Source organism: Gouania willdenowi, chromosome 20, assembly GCF_900634775.1.
Source record: "Gouania willdenowi chromosome 20, fGouWil2.1, whole genome shotgun sequence".
Lineage (NCBI taxonomy): Eukaryota > Metazoa > Chordata > Actinopteri > Blenniiformes > Gobiesocidae > Gouania > Gouania willdenowi.
The window spans coordinates 7,702,943-7,718,872 of record NC_041063.1 but is presented as its reverse complement, the minus strand read 5'-3'; the positions used below and the strand labels follow the sequence as shown (position 1 = coordinate 7,718,872).

The following is a 15,930-nucleotide window of genomic DNA, read 5'->3' as shown; positions in this document are numbered from 1 at the left end:
TCGTGTTTTGGTAGTGATTGTTGTCTTCATTATGTGTATTTATGTTTTGGGTGCTTTGTTGTCAGTTTGTGCATTTTTGCTGTCTTTTTTTGTGTTTTTGGAGTCATTTTCTAAGTTGTTGTTATCGTTTTGCATGTTTGTTATTTTTTGCGTTTTTAAAATTTTTTTAATATTTACTACACAAATCTGTGTTTTTGGTTTGTGTGTTTTTAGTGATTTAGTGCGTTCACTGTGGGTTACAAATGAGAAATTCTTCAGTATTTTCAAAAAAACTTGTCTTCTACTCTTCACCCAAATCTGCTCTTGAGGTCTGGTTAAGCAGCTTCACTTCATTATTCATTCATTCATTGGACAGTAGAGGCTCACTATAGCAGGAGTTTCCACTAACACGTGAAGCTGTTTTTATTCCTGAAGGAGAGACTCACATTGTTTCTGTCATCAGTTCAAATATTAGATCAATGTTTGCTCTCACATATAATAATAATAACTATCAAACTGTTTAATGGAATCATTTTCAGCTTATATTTTTTAGCACATTCTTGTGATTAGAAGGATTTTAATTCCTTTATCATTCTTATCAGACCTGTTCCTCACTCTCTGTTCCTCTTTCTATGTTCCTATAGGTATTGATATGTTCCTCTGTCTGTCTATATCTATAGGTAATGATCTTTTCCTGGTCGCTGTCCATGAGCTAGGCCACGCCCTCGGCCTGGAACACTCCAACGACCCCACGGCCATCATGGCTCCGTTCTACCAGTACATGGACACGGACAACTTCAAACTACCCATGGACGACCTGCTGGGGATCCAGAAGATTTATGGTGAGACCACCACGCTAATGTGTTGCTAACACACCCTGTGTGCTGCACGGACGCACAGTGACGTTTATCTGCCTCCTACTGGACACACTTCCTATAGCAGTGACTGAAAACTCTGGTTAGCACTGTCAAGCTAACAATCCAGCTAGCTAACACTCTGCTAACAGCTACTAGGCTAGCTCGTTGGCTAACGCCCTGCTAACAGCTACCAGGCTAGCTCTTTGGCTAACACTCAGTCTCACTCTCGCTGAGCTGTTTAAATTAAATCTTTGATTACCTCTAATTATGGAAGCTACTTGTAGATTATTTAAGAACAAAATCAATTACTCTGTGTAGTAGTAGAGTGGGACGATACACGATATATGCTAATTTATGAGATGTTGGGATTACGAAATGTATTTTATTTTAAAAAAGAAAAATCACAAAAAATAAAATTTCTCATGTTTATATTTATTATCATAATATGTATTTATTTAAATGTATTTAACTGAACTCTGTATGAGCTTTCCAAGTTTCAAACTCAATATGGAAAATAAAACAATTTTTCAATGTGTAAAACTCGTATTGTGTAGGAATCAGGAATAAAGCGTTGGGGATGTCCCACCTCTCTTCTGCGCGCGCCGCATGCCAGTGTGGCGGTCTGGCTGGGCCCTTGGGGGGGCCGCATCGTGCTGGCGGCATGAAAAAAAAAACAAAAAATGTGACTTGGGTAGCTGGGTAGCTGGGTCGGTGCGCCTGGGGGCTGGCGTGCGGCGTGCAGCGTCCCCTTGTTGCCCAGGGCGGCCGGGGGTGTGGTCGTTGTCCTTGGGCGGGCTGTTCCCGGTGCTGCTTCTATTCCGGGTCCTTCTGGCCTGGGGTCCGGTCCCTGCTGGCGGATGCCCGCCGGCTGCCCATTCGGCGCGGCTCTGGCTGTCTGCTGGGTGGGCAGGGGGCTCTCTGGGCCCTCCCCTCGGGGGATTGAGTGCGGAGGTGGGGGTGGTGGGGTGGTTGTCGGTGAAGGGCCTTGGGGTTGGGGGTTGGGGTCGGTGGCGGGGCGCGCTGGGTCCTCGGCTCCTTGGTGCTTTCTCGGGTGTGTATGTGGGGGGCAGTGGCTGCCTCTCGGCTTGGTGTCTTGGGGGCGTCTGGAGGACTGAGCGGCCGTGGGGGGGTTGCCTGGGCTCCCTGGCCCCCGCTCTTTCAGCTTGCACAGGGTTTGCAGTGGCGTTTCTTGCACATACATCGGTCTACGATGCACTGTTCTGCCTTGGACTGTGGGATAAAACTCGTAGTAGGCTTAACTTTAGACACGTTGATCCCAAATACCTGTTTTAGGTATTACCACTCACTCCTCCCCTCTGTCCACAGCCACCACCATTATACCTAAACCTCACGCCTACAACTTCACATCTCACTCTCACTTTACAATAATCAACTCTTTCCTACCCTTCCATTTTTCTACCTAGAATCTCTCCTCCCTGCTCCCTTCCCCCTCCACCTCCCCCCCACCTCCTCACCCAGGTGTAACACTGTCCTCTCTTTTTATATTCTCCCTTTCTTACCCTTCCTTAGGGAGGGCTGGTGATGGTCACAATTATGCAATAAAATAAATTCATTTATTTAACTGGAATAATAAAACATGCATTGCTTGTCTTAAAAAGATTGCACTTCATGTAGTGTTGACCTTTGACTGCATGTGCAGACAAAGTGGGAGAAAAAAAAAAACAGTGAGCGTTACTTTGTTAAATATTCTTCTCCTGAAACGTCGCAGCATAGGATTGACTAAATGACTAAATGTGAGTGTGAGGTAAATGTGGGAGGAGCTACATCCTCCATCACTGACACACACTGATTGCTGTCAGCTTTGTCTCCTCCTCACAAAGCTCCAACAGCTCAGAGTAACAGTGTGAAATTCATTTGGATGCTGGAGGATTTTCTATGAGCAGCAGCTCTGATTTACTCTGAGTCAGAGTTCACTTTAAGACCACGTGTTTAAAGTTCACGTACTGAGACGTGGATGTGTTGAAACGCTTCTCATGTTGTGTTAGTCGTGCATTAATATGATGTGAGGCGTGTTTGACAGATACGTTCAGAGATAACTGTGGTGTCCTTAACTCCTGTGAGAAATGAAAGCAGCTCCATCTGTTTCCACACACACACACACACACACACACACAGGGATCATGAGTTGAAGGGCAGGACATGATGCTAAATCCCTCACAGCCTTTTTTACTCAGTCACTGTAGAGCCTAGAGGAGGTAAAGATAATAACACATCAGAGCAGAAATGGAAGATTTGAAGTAGGTTTTAAATAAGACACAATAAAAGATCATTATTGATCCTAACCGTTCTCATAAAGTAAACAAGTTGAGAGATCATTTTTATTATTTATAAGTGTCGTCGTAAAAGTAATTAATAAAAACAAAATAATTTCATCACCGTCATGGTGACTGGATAAAATCAGACATTGGACACTGGCAGCCAGAAAAGAAACATACTGTCACTCGTAAAATGACTCCAAAAACACACAAGATAACTACAAAAATGTACAGAAATTACTTAAAAACATCTGAAAGACTTGGTGTCTGCGTCCCACACAAACCTACAGAGACACTGTTTAATCATCAGTAGCTGTAAATGCTACATGCTAATGTTGTTGTTAAAGAGTTTTAACTAAAGAAATAATGGCGTGTGATGTTAACAGCTTATGTATTTATTAGTTACTTTAACAGGGACAGTGTACATTAACATCACTAACATCTTTGAATTGATTGAAACGCACTAATCAGGTAAACGCAGGGTTGCAAAGGAACTTAAGCTGGGGAATTTGGGGAATATTAAAAAATATTATTTATTTGAATTAAACAGGAAATGGGAATAATTTTAAATAACTGATGCTGATATTTTTGCTGATGCTAAAAACATATTTTTCAACTAATTTAAACTCTCTGTTTAGGGCCAACCTCGAATATTGAAATCTTATCGTTTATTCCCATGGAAAGTTTTCAACTTTGAAAATTCCAGGAAATGATTTGTTTTGTAATTGTATTATTTTGAATGGATGCTAACGTTGATGTTTGGATATGATACAATTGCTTTAAATTATTTCCAATTTCCAGTTAGTTTGAATGTATATTTTTTAATTACAGTATATTTCCCAGAAATGCTTCGCTCCTTTCCAACCCTCTCGGTCAGTGGTTCCTAAAGCTTTTTGCTGCTGCGCCCCCCTTTCATTTTCATTGGACTGTGGATCTCTTACGTATATCTTAGATCTAAATCAGCCTTTTCATGGTGTTTGTGTTAAAGGTTTAATCCTCTAATCATGAGGTTACTTAGTGTGTTTCTCTGTGTTAAACTGTTGTTTCTCTGGTTTTCTGAATGATTTCTGGTGCTGCCTGTGAAAGACTGTCTGATGATGAACACATGCTAACAGATGCTAACCCATTTCTCACAGCTACACAGTGTTCTCTCTGTGTTCATGGTCATGTTAATTATTCATACACACTACCCACTTCAATGTTCAATCACACGTTCCAAACCCACATTTATTTATAGCGTTGTTTTTTAGGGTTAATCCTCATTCCCAACACGTCCTTCTACAATCTAATGTTGATCTTTAACGTAGATCTCTTTTTCTCACGGCTCTGATAAACGTCTTTGAATATTTAACAGAATGTTAAATATTTCTTATCGATGCTGCTTTTCTTTTCTTTGGATAGAAACACATAAAACATGTGAAGCTACTTTATGTCTGTTTTTAATCTTTTTACTCACACGTTCTAAAAGTGGGTCAGAAATGCTGTAACAAATAGATCTGCAACAGTCTGAGGTGTGATCTACTTCCTGTTCCAGCTGCTGTGAATCAAAAGGAGCCTCAGGGAATGATGGAACCTCTTCCTATTCTAAGAACTATGAGTAATCTCTCTAACTGATCACTGTGTGTATATAATATACTGTAGGTCTATTATAAACCATCATTAATTATTAATATGACATCTACTCATGTTTACATTTGATGTCTTTACATATATTTATTCATAAGCACATTTTAGGACGTCCATGTGGTTTTAAAAATGCAAACACAATGAGTTTAAAAAGAGAATAAAATCCACAACAACAAACAGAGAATGAGATTTTAATGTTTAATATTCAAAAAGGGCTTTAAACGTTTGAATTTTTGATCACTTTATTTATTAAGTGCCGTGTGGAAAGTATGCATATTTCTATTAGTTAATGGCACACAACGGCCTAATGTTTAATTTTAATTGATTTTAAAGCAATAGTGATTTTTAATTAATTTTTAAATCAGGATGAGCTCAGCACTTTCAGGGTATTTCATATTATTATTATGATACTGTATATGTATGTATTATATTTATAATACATATTTATATTATTATGTATATATTATATAGGCTTTACACGAAAAGGATTTTTGGGCCAATCACTGATCAGTGAGTTTTAAAAAAATCACCGATCATATGAATTCATGTTGTTTATTTTAGGTACCAACCAAATTCTTTCTGTACTACCTGATACAGAATCTTAGAATTTGTTCATAGAATATAGAGGATCTGGTAAACTATTAAATGATTAAAAATGACAGAAAGGGAAGTGACACGTCCTTCCTCTCTGTGTGATTTCTTCCAGGTCCTCCTGATAAACTCCCCCAGCCGACCAAGCCTCTGCCCACGGCTCCGCCCCCTCGCTCTCACCCTCCATCAGACCCCCGTAAACCCGACAGGCAGACGCGACCCCCCAGGCTGCCCCCGGGGGACCGACCGTCCCACCCCAACGCCAAGCCTGACATCTGTGATGGAAGCTTCAACACGTTGGCCATCCTTAGGAGGGAGATGTTTGTCTTTAAGGTAAATATAAATATATATACATATATCACATTCACTTTGTTTTTAGCTGTAGTTTCACAGCCTGCAGATGTTTTTTCATCTGGATGTGATGTGATGTGTGAGCAGAGGAATCAATCTGTGGAGGTTTAAACACTGTTACACGACGCTACGCTAACGGATAACCCAGTTTACTGAGAAATATAACACGTGCGTGCGTGCGTGCGTGCGTGCGTGACAGGCTGAATGAGGAAGGGATTGCTTGAAAGCTGAGGATTAGCTAAACATACAAAGGATGCTAATCTGATTGTGTGTGTGTTGATAATGTGGTGCAGCTCATTCTGATTGGACGTCCTTTGATCTTTAGGAGACGTTGGCAGGCGTTTTAAAGCAGGGAAACCAGATTTAAAGATTACACCTTTCATTATATACCCTTTTCAGTCTATTTGAGGATTCTATTTTGTCGTTTTTTTCCCTCCTTTTCTTGGTTTATTCTTGGTTTTCAGTATCTGAACGTGTTCTCATCACTTCCTAAAGCACAGAGAAGGAGTGTAGAAGATTGACGGTATTGTACGACACAGAGGTAAACTCAGTGTTAGCCCAGAAGCACAAAGACACAAGGTGCTCGCTACAGATTAGCTTTAGCTGTAAAACTCACAGGAAGAAAAGCTCACATCTTCACCTTTCCTTTGAGCCTGTGGGTTGTGAGGCCTGCTGCCTTTGATGTTTTATGATGAGTGTGCAAATAGATCAGGGTAATTGGTTAAATAAGAGGTGTGGAGAACAAGAACAATCCCTGTTTTGTGTGGAGATGAGAATCAAACCTTCAACCTGTGACATTAAATCTGATTGATTGATGGGATTCATGGGAACATTTCATTTTAGCACGAATTTCAGGAAGGAAAGGACACAAAACTTTGTTGTCATAGCAACAAGTAGAGACTTCGATTCTATCCTTCAAAGTTTTCTCAGCTCTTTTTTCATACATTTCCGTTTCCTCGTCTTTCTCTCGTCAGACTCATTACAGGCTGTTAAACTGCCTGGAATTTTTCCAAACATGCTTAACACGGTTAATGGAGTTAAATGTTGTGATACATTTTTATATTTATTCACACTGAAACAAATACACACTGTGATCACGTGAGATTTGACATCTAGTCATTAGCTGAGCTGTTTTCCAAAGCAAAATATGGAGGAAATGTGTTATATTATCCTAATGCATGTGGGGGTTTATAAAATATGAACAATTCATGAATCATGAATGTGGTTAAATTGGCCAAAATAATCATGAAATATGGTGAAAAGAGGTTAAAAGTGACGATAATGGGTCAACATATGTGACATTAGGTGGAAAAGTGGTGGAAATGATGCTGGAAAAAAAAAAAAATTCAGAAAATGCAATGAAATGTAATGGAGAAGTGTCAGAAATGGGAGTAATGTAGCAAAAATGCATTAAAAGGAGCAAAAATATGGCAATAAAAAGTGATGAAAATAGGTTCAAATATGGTGAGTTTGGTGTAGTTGCAGAAAAATTGTAAAAATAAGCAAAAATGGGCTCAAATTGTCTAAAAATATTCTTAGTTTTTTAAAAGCATCTGTTGACCCCCTCCTAATGTCTGGTGACCCCGAATGGGGTCCTGACACAAAGGTTGAGAACTCCTGCCTTAAATAATTTGGAGGAACTCCATCAGTATTGTATGTTCAGACTGAAATGAATCATAGATGGTGAATAGATGAGTTTTCTACAGACATTGTGCACTACTATAAGCCCCGCCCACCACTCAGGCTCTTGTTTTACGAGCTTTAAAATTTTGTTTTTCTCTGGCCCCGTAACACAAGGTCAGTCCAGGTTCACAGATGACAGAATGTATCCAATGTCACCAGTAAGTGTCCCATCAAACCCAGCCCCAATGGTCCACTGGTTCACTGTAGGTTCAACTCTCAATGAACCTGAAACCATCTGGTGTTCTTCTGGGTTTACAGCAGCGTACAGTACAGTACACTACATGTGGTTGATGAACACACAGCTTCCTCCATCGCTATCTATATCCTTGTCTGCAGCTGCATCACATCCACCCACTGTGATAGTGACACACACACACACACACAGACAGACAATCAAACACAAACACAAGGACAGGAGGAGCACAAACATGGAAAATCATACTGTTTACATTGGGATTTCAGACTCACGTTAATTGTTATTTTAAAATTCTGAAATCAGAGAAATGAGGCCATTTGTTTACAATAAAATGCTTTATATGTACATTTATATTTTCTGTAAATAATTTACAACAATATAAAACAGTAAGAGCAGACAGAGAGAGAGCAAACCTTTTCCATGAAGCTCATATTTTCACCTTTGTTATATGTTTATTTGTTTGTCTTTTAGTAGGATTACATCAAAAGTATTGAATTAACTTTGATAAAACCTTAACCAAAGATAGACCTTAGGCCATGGAAGATTCTATTACGTTTTGGAGGAGATCCAGATCAATAAACTGATTCTGATCAGTTTGGAAAATCAAAAAATTCCTATCTCTCATCATTGACAAAATTTAAAAATAATATCTCAGTTTATAATTAATTAAATTTGTGTTGGGTTTGGTTCCTCAATTTTCTCACCAAGTTTTATCTGAATTAAATCCAGATTGAACAAAGAAATGTGTGTCCATACATTGTGACCTACTGTATAATTATTAATGGGATATAAATGTCTTCCAAGCCTTTACAGTGTGAATGATCACAAATAGTATCTGAAAAAAAGCAGATTTGGATCTTGGAGGAGGTTTGTTTTATCTGGTTTTAGTTTTTTTTGTATTTTTGCTTTGGTTTTAAACTGGTAAAACAAAATAACGTATATTTGTTGTTTTAAATTTGCTTTTGAAACAGAATAGAGTCATTCAATGTCATTTCAACAAATTTCCAGGACATCCCACGCACTTCTGAAATCTGACATTTTTACCAATTCTTCAGTGATTATTCAATATTCACACTGTACATTTTTAGTTTGATCTGATCAATACTTTTTGAGATATGGACAATTTAGTGAGGAGGGTATGTGTACTTATTTTTCTTCCATGTTCAGCTTCCAATGTCTCAGGAACTACAGCACATAGTAAAGGTAAATATGGTATAGTAATATAGCTCCTCCTACTCTCTCAGAATATACAAAAACATCTGCTATACATCCTATCTGGTGGACAAACAGCTCCTCTAAATCAGTGGTTCTTGACTGGTCTCACCCTGCGACCCAATTTTGCCATCGTCATTAAATCGCGACCCACTTTTCTTTTTTTTATTCAACCAACCAAATTTAATATTATTAATCCATATAATCTTTTTTTTTAAACATAAATCTTTACATTTGCCTGTACAACAAGCAGTTCACAGCAGGCCTGTGAAAAGAAAAGTTTCTTTCAAAATAAAAGACAAGTCCAACACAACATGAGAGACATTAAGTATTTATTTATTTTTGACCAGCTGTCCGAGACCCACCCAGTACAGGTCCGTGACCCACTTTTGGGTCCCGACCCACCAGTTGAGAATCACTGCTCTAAATAGTCAAAAAGTGTGTGTGTTTGGGTCTAGAACATATTTGGGTCTTCAGTAAACAACTTAGCATATGCCTCAGTTCCCTGTAATTAGATCAGGTTAGAGCTATGAACATAGACTGTTCACATCACTAATGATTAGTCACATATACGCATTGGTTCTTGGGTGACACGCTGTGGAAATATGAACGATATACTTTAATAAACTATTTTCATTGGCCCATAACTGCATGTGGAAATGTAAGAAAACATTTGATCTGTTTTAAATTATAGTATAAACGTGGGATATAACATTATTTTTCTTTAGCCAACATCTTTGGGTTATTTCACCACTCATGAATAATGAAAATCATTTACATGAGGTCATTGTAGCTTGGTTCTGTGTCTATTAATCATTTATTGTTTATTCTTTTTTTATTAGTAACATAAAAAATTGCCTCCTCACCAAACTGTCCATATCTCAAAAAGCGTTCATCTGATTAAACTAAAAATGTACAGTGTGAATATTGAATAATAACAGAACAATTAGTGAAAAATACTGAAATGTTTTAGACTGAAGTGTGTGGGATTTTTGTTGAAATGAAATGGATATGACCCAATAACCAAAGAAGGAATGTGTCGTACACGGATTGATTTCATATAATACTGGACTTAACAAGAAGATATTCCATCACATAATTTACTTTCCAAAATTAGCTTATAGTTAAAGTCTCGATATGTCTGAGTTTTCTTCAAGAAGAAGGAAAAAGTCTAAATCAAACTGTAATCCTCCACCAGAGCTCCTGGTACGCCGTGGGTTCCTCACACTGATGTCAGAGCTGTGATTTGATTCTTGTCATCCAGTAATGATCCTGTGCTCAGAGCAGAGTCAGGAGGACGTATGTCTTCTTCTTCTCTCTGATGGTGTGAAACAAACCAAGGACCAGACGCCCTCACGCAGAGGCGCTTTGAGTCTAAAGCAGACTTTTATTTTGAAGCCTGAGGTTGTTTCCTCTGAGGATGTCCTAAATCTACACCGTACTGTAGCTTCTGTGTTAAGTTAATCCAGCCTCAGCTTCTTTACCTCTTACATCATGTGATCATGTGATTAAACGGTTTAATGTGAACCGTTTAATCACCTGATCCATTGAACACACTGAACATCGTATGCCTACGCTACACTTTACTGGGAACGCTGAGAGGTCAACTCCACCGTCACCCTCACACACCTCTACACGCACACACACACAGCAATGACCTACATGGCACCCAGGGGTGTCTCAGTAACCTCCTGGTTTCAGTCGTGTGTGACATGATGACATCATGTACGTGTCAGGTTTTATGTATCACATCCAAGCTGTTGGTTCCGTTTGTTTCTCATTGATCCTGTTCTTATAGAGATTTGGTTTATTGCAGAGGTTCTCAACTGGTGGGTCGAGACCTAAGGCCCATTTTCTGTGATCGAGGAAAACAGACGGAAAAATCTGTCTGTTCTGTTTATTTAAAATCAGGCCCAACATGACAATTAGTATATTTTTGTTGTCAATTTGTATATTTTTGTTGTCATTTTGTATATTTTTCTGTTGTTGTGTTGTCAGCCTGTGTAATTTGTGAGTAATTTTGTGCATTTGTATTGTCATACTGTGTTTTTGGGTCATTGATATGGATTTTTGTTGTCATTGTGTATTTATGTGTCAGCCTGTTTGTTTTGTGAATATTTGTGTGCATTTTTGTTGTCATGTGTTTTTGAGTCATTGTTGTGTATTTTTGTCATTGTTTTGCATATGTTTATGTTGTCATTTTGTATATATTTCTCTTATTTTGTGCTTTTACCCATGGGGGTGGCTAAATCACTAAAAGTGCTGAGCAGAATGTTCCTGTTTTTATGCATTAAACTAACCCCCAATTTCCATTGGATGCGGCTCTGCTGCGTTACGTCACCACCGTGTCACCAGAGCTGATAGGTTTCCACTTTAGTCTAAGTGTTAATTTCCACCGGGTCCGCTACGCTGCGTGTCTGCTCCTTCCCAGCTGCGGTAATCCTGTGCTCTCCACTAGATATATGCAGGACTTCTATTTGTGGTGCACACCGGAGCACGATGCATTAGTCAGCACAGAGCAAATTAAACTAAAGAGGAAATTAAGCACTTATTCCGCAATAAAATATTGGGTTACTTTTCAAAATAAAACACTTCAGATTATATTTCAAGTAACTACATCACCAAAACGTCATAATGTGTAAAAACAAAATCACATTCACTGTATTGTTTCCTTTCATACTGTAACTGCTTCGTTAGGAACACTGGCCTGTTTATCTGTTTATTGTCGTGTGTTTATAACACATACCTTTAACTGTGTTCTCGCACGATTATATAAATATCGTGAGAACTCCTCTGTCTCGTGACATCACAGTCGTCCAATCAGAGTGCACCGTGGCGCACTCAAAACGCAACCAGTGGGGATAACCGGACGGCGTACAGCGGTGCCGTGGCGCAGCGGAGACGTATCCAGTGGAAACCCCCAGTAACGGTGTTTCAATCATTTTGGACACTTGTGTTTTTTAGTGTTAACAGTCATAAAATCATTGTTTTGTTCTAGTCCTGACATGAACCTCACAGACAAATTGACGGGAACGCTCCAGTTCCAACGTGTCGTCTTAAGTTGATTGTGTTTTACTGTTGATGTATTAATATCATTATTAATAAATGATTACAGGCTAAACTGCTGCTGCTTTATGGCTGACACACGTTTTAAACTGAAATGTAAATAATGAGGAGCTGTAGTAATGAGAGCAGAGAGAAGATTGTCCCACAGAAATAATGGAATTAGAAAAGTCTCTCACTAAGTAGTGATGATGATGATGATGATGATGATGATGAGTCCTAATGGCTCTCACAGCTGGGCTTGACGCACCTTCCACTGGTTTCACTCCCATTAAAGTTAAAAGTGAGTCTTTATGGTTCTCACTTCTTGATGTTTAACTGCTGAGTGGACTCATCATCATCATCATCATCATCATCATCATCATCATCATCATCATCATCATCACTCTGAGTTTTGATGGAAACCATTGGAGGAAGTTTTACTGCTAACTGTGCAGCTGTTGGTACGTTACACTGATAAGCTGTGTGACATTAGACCTGACTGTTGTTTCTTCGTGGGAAAAATTAGAATTTATTGCGTTTCAATTTCTCCGTCAAATTCAGAGCGTCTGATTTACGATTAGAAATTTAACAGATTCTAGTTTCCACGCCATGTTTTGCATTTACATTTCATAATTTTTCCAAGTTTAGATACATTACTGGTTAGTAAACTTCCTGAAATTCTACCAAACATGATCAATAGGGTTAATAAAATCAACTACTGTTATTAATTTAACATTTTACATACTTAAGATTTACAAAAACAGGATAGTTGCAATGAAATCCTGCGAGATTACGTCACAAGAGCGACGTTAGCTTAGCTACAATGCTAACCCTTAGCCACATGTTTAACAGGAAAAAAATCCATAGAAATGTGTGATATGATTCCAAAAAACCTATAATTTCCTCCAACCAGAGAATCACCCTCATGTTTTAAAGTAAACCAACGCACAGCGTGTGATTTAGTGTTTCTACTGTGACGTGTCACCAGATAAACTGATCACCAGTTCAGCTAATACACCATCAGATAAACCTGTCTTTGTACCAGAGCCTTTTCACATTTAAATACAGTCAGAATAATCTGAACCAACACATTAAACACAATACAATATTATATTTCACGAAACAGCCGCAAAAGGCACAAAATATCAACAAAAGTACACAAAGCAACAACAAAAAGATTCCAAACACAAAAAATTGCAACAAAATTATACACGAAACAAGAAAATGACAGGAAATGACTCAAAACATTCACAAAATTACAAAAACACACAAAACGACAAAAATTCCTCGAATGACCAAGAAAAAACAGTGTGTAAATGTGTGATATTGGGGCTAATTTTAAATAAAGAGATATATTAAGAAATGGGAAAGATCACTTTTTGAATTCTGGTTTGTTCTTTCTGTTTTCTGTGATCACAGAGAATCAGATTCCCTATAAATACAGTTTAATCCTAAACATGTCCAGCAGTAAACACTGATCATTATACTGAGGCAGAACAGTAATGTCTCAGAGTTCAGACCATCACACAGTTGTGTTTATTAACTAAATGTGTTTGGTTTTTTCTTCAGGATCACTGGTTTTGGCGAGTGAGAGACAACTCTGTAATGCCAGGATATCCAATGCTCATCAGCGTCTTCTGGAGAGGTCTGCCCCCCAAGATAGACGCCGTGTATGAGAACAGCGAGGGGAAATTTGTCTTTTTTAAAGGTGAGGCTCCGCCCACTGCTTTTGTCACACACCTACTGCTGTGCAGAGCTATGATCAGGTTTTCTGCTAGAAACACATGTTATTTTCCCTAATATAAGTTGCTACTTTTTACACTTAAAAAGTAGCAAAAATCTCTTTTTATGAACTTGTCTTTTATTATCTGATGATTGTCTTTCATCAAATACTGTTTTGTTTTTTAATGTTATGTAATATGGAAGTGTGATGTTATTATGTAGCTACATTTTTCACTATGTATTTTACTGTATATTATTGATTTGTATTCTTTTAGGGTGACATTTGAACATTCTGTCCAGGGATTACAGATGAAAAATAACTTTCTGGCTAAAGATGGTACATTTTCTATCTGGATATTAATGTACACTGTCCATGTTAAATAAACCAATAAATAAATAAAAGTAAATAGGCAACGTTTACACCAGAGCGACTTATCTAATGGCTTATCTGTTAATTGTCAGCACCAGCTGGTGAGTTAAATGTGAATCACACGTAATTAATCATACGTTTTAGATGATTTACAGAAACAGGGAGAGTTACGCTGAAATCACATGAGATTATGTTGCGATAAATTTGACACTCAGCCACCGTTTAACAGGAAAAATATTGTGGAAATAAAAACTGACCAAAATATTTAAGTGAGGTGTTTCCTTGTGGTATTAGGGCCAGAATTTAAATATAGAAAGAATAACCAATTACTTTTTCACTTTCAGAATAATAATTCAGTCTGTTTTTTACAATCATGTTAGTAGATGCTCGTAGAAACTCACAGGAATTCAGTGAATCTCACTTATGTCAGATTATAGTCGCTGACTCATCTGTTCAGGTTGTTTTTAACCAATGGCGTCCACACATATCCAACAGAGGCACACAATTGGCTGAAGATGATGTCATTAAGAAATCAAATCAAAGCAGCCTCGCGTTTTGCGACTTAAAGTGGATTTTTTACAGGAAAATTAAACAATGCCTGGAGAAAATATGGTTGATGTTTATCATTTTCCAGAGAAATTTAAACTTATTTCTGTGTCAGTTTATCCTTTTTGTTTGTTTATTTTCCTAATCAGATTTAATATTTGGCTTTTAAATGAAAGTTACTAAAATCGTACCAAAATGTTGCGTGATATTTGACGTGAGTTTTTCACCTGTTGTATATGATATTGTCCCAAAACATTCATGTGAGCCTATAGTCTGTCATATTTAAATTTCTGCTTGGTTTTGTTAAAAAAAAAAACATATAATAAAATTTGAGTTCCATGTTTTACATTAAAAAAACCTGTGGCGTTAAATACATATTTAATATATTCTCAATGATATTGCATGCGTGCACTAACTGCTAATGCTGCTGTGTTTTATGCTAGCTCTAAGCCCCGCCTCTATGCTGAGTGTGAGCTAATGTAGATTAATGGAGTGTTTTGCTCTTATTAAAAAGCCTTATTAGAGCCTCTTTGATGCTTTTCTCTGTGTAATTCATCAGCTGCAGATGAAACTAAACCAGCTCATATCAGAAATCACAGCATGAAGCTCCTGCTCTCAGCGTCTAATAACGACTCATTTAAGGTTTTTCTTAAATGTTGACAAAATCATCCTTAAAACACAGCGCTTTAAGCTAATTATGGCTAAAGCTGCAAAGTTACAGACAGAGGGAGGAAGAGAGAGAGAGAAAGGGGGAGGAGTCAGCTGATAAAATCAGACGTAAGTGACCATTGAGCATCTACAGGGATCAACTCTACAAATCTTTCTATTTTCAACACCAAACACTTCCTGTAAATACAGGCCACGCCTCCTCTGAGCACAAAGCTCTCACACTAACACTTTGTTACACACATTTTTATGCACACGCACACTGGGTAGGTTTGGTTTCCCATCAGAGGGTGGAGCTACTTCCTTTTCCTCTTTAGTCTTTGATCTCAATGTTTTATTCTCACATTAAACAATGATTCACTGTGAACAGACCTGGCAACGAAGAAAATTACACAAAATGACTCAAACACAAACTAAATTACACAAAAAAATGTACAATACACAGAATAAACGTATTTGTGGTTGTTTGGTGTTATTATTTTTATATCATTTTGTGTATTTCTGTATTCACGTTGTGTGTTTTGCGATATTTTGTTTATTTGTCTGTTACTTCTGTGTACGTTTGTTGTTGTTTTCTATGCTTTTCTGTCTTTATTTTGTGGCCGTCTTGTGTTTTGGAGACATTTTGTGCATTTTTGTGATCCTTTTGTACATTTTTGTTATTTCTGTGTATTTCTTGTTTTATGTTGTGGTTTTTTTTTTGTAAATTTGTGTATTTTTGTTGTTTTATATGTTTTTCTGTCATTTTGTTGTCGTATTGTGTGTATTGTGAGCCTTGTTGGGATCATTTTGTATATTTATGTTATTACA

General features: G+C 37.8%; 1 protein-coding gene across 2 annotated transcripts in view; it reads left to right on the top strand.

Moving 5' to 3' along the window:
* mmp16a (matrix metallopeptidase 16a (membrane-inserted)) overlaps nt 1–15,930 on the top strand; it is an 83,227-nt gene that overhangs the window by 59,130 nt on the left and 8,167 nt on the right. For both annotated transcript variants that reach the window (XM_028434587.1, XM_028434588.1), the window contains 3 exons: nt 660–821; nt 5,445–5,662; nt 13,386–13,524. In XM_028434587.1, the coding sequence (XP_028290388.1) occupies nt 660–821; nt 5,445–5,662; nt 13,386–13,524 (519 nt within the window). The remainder of the gene's footprint in view (nt 1–659; nt 822–5,444; nt 5,663–13,385; nt 13,525–15,930) is intronic.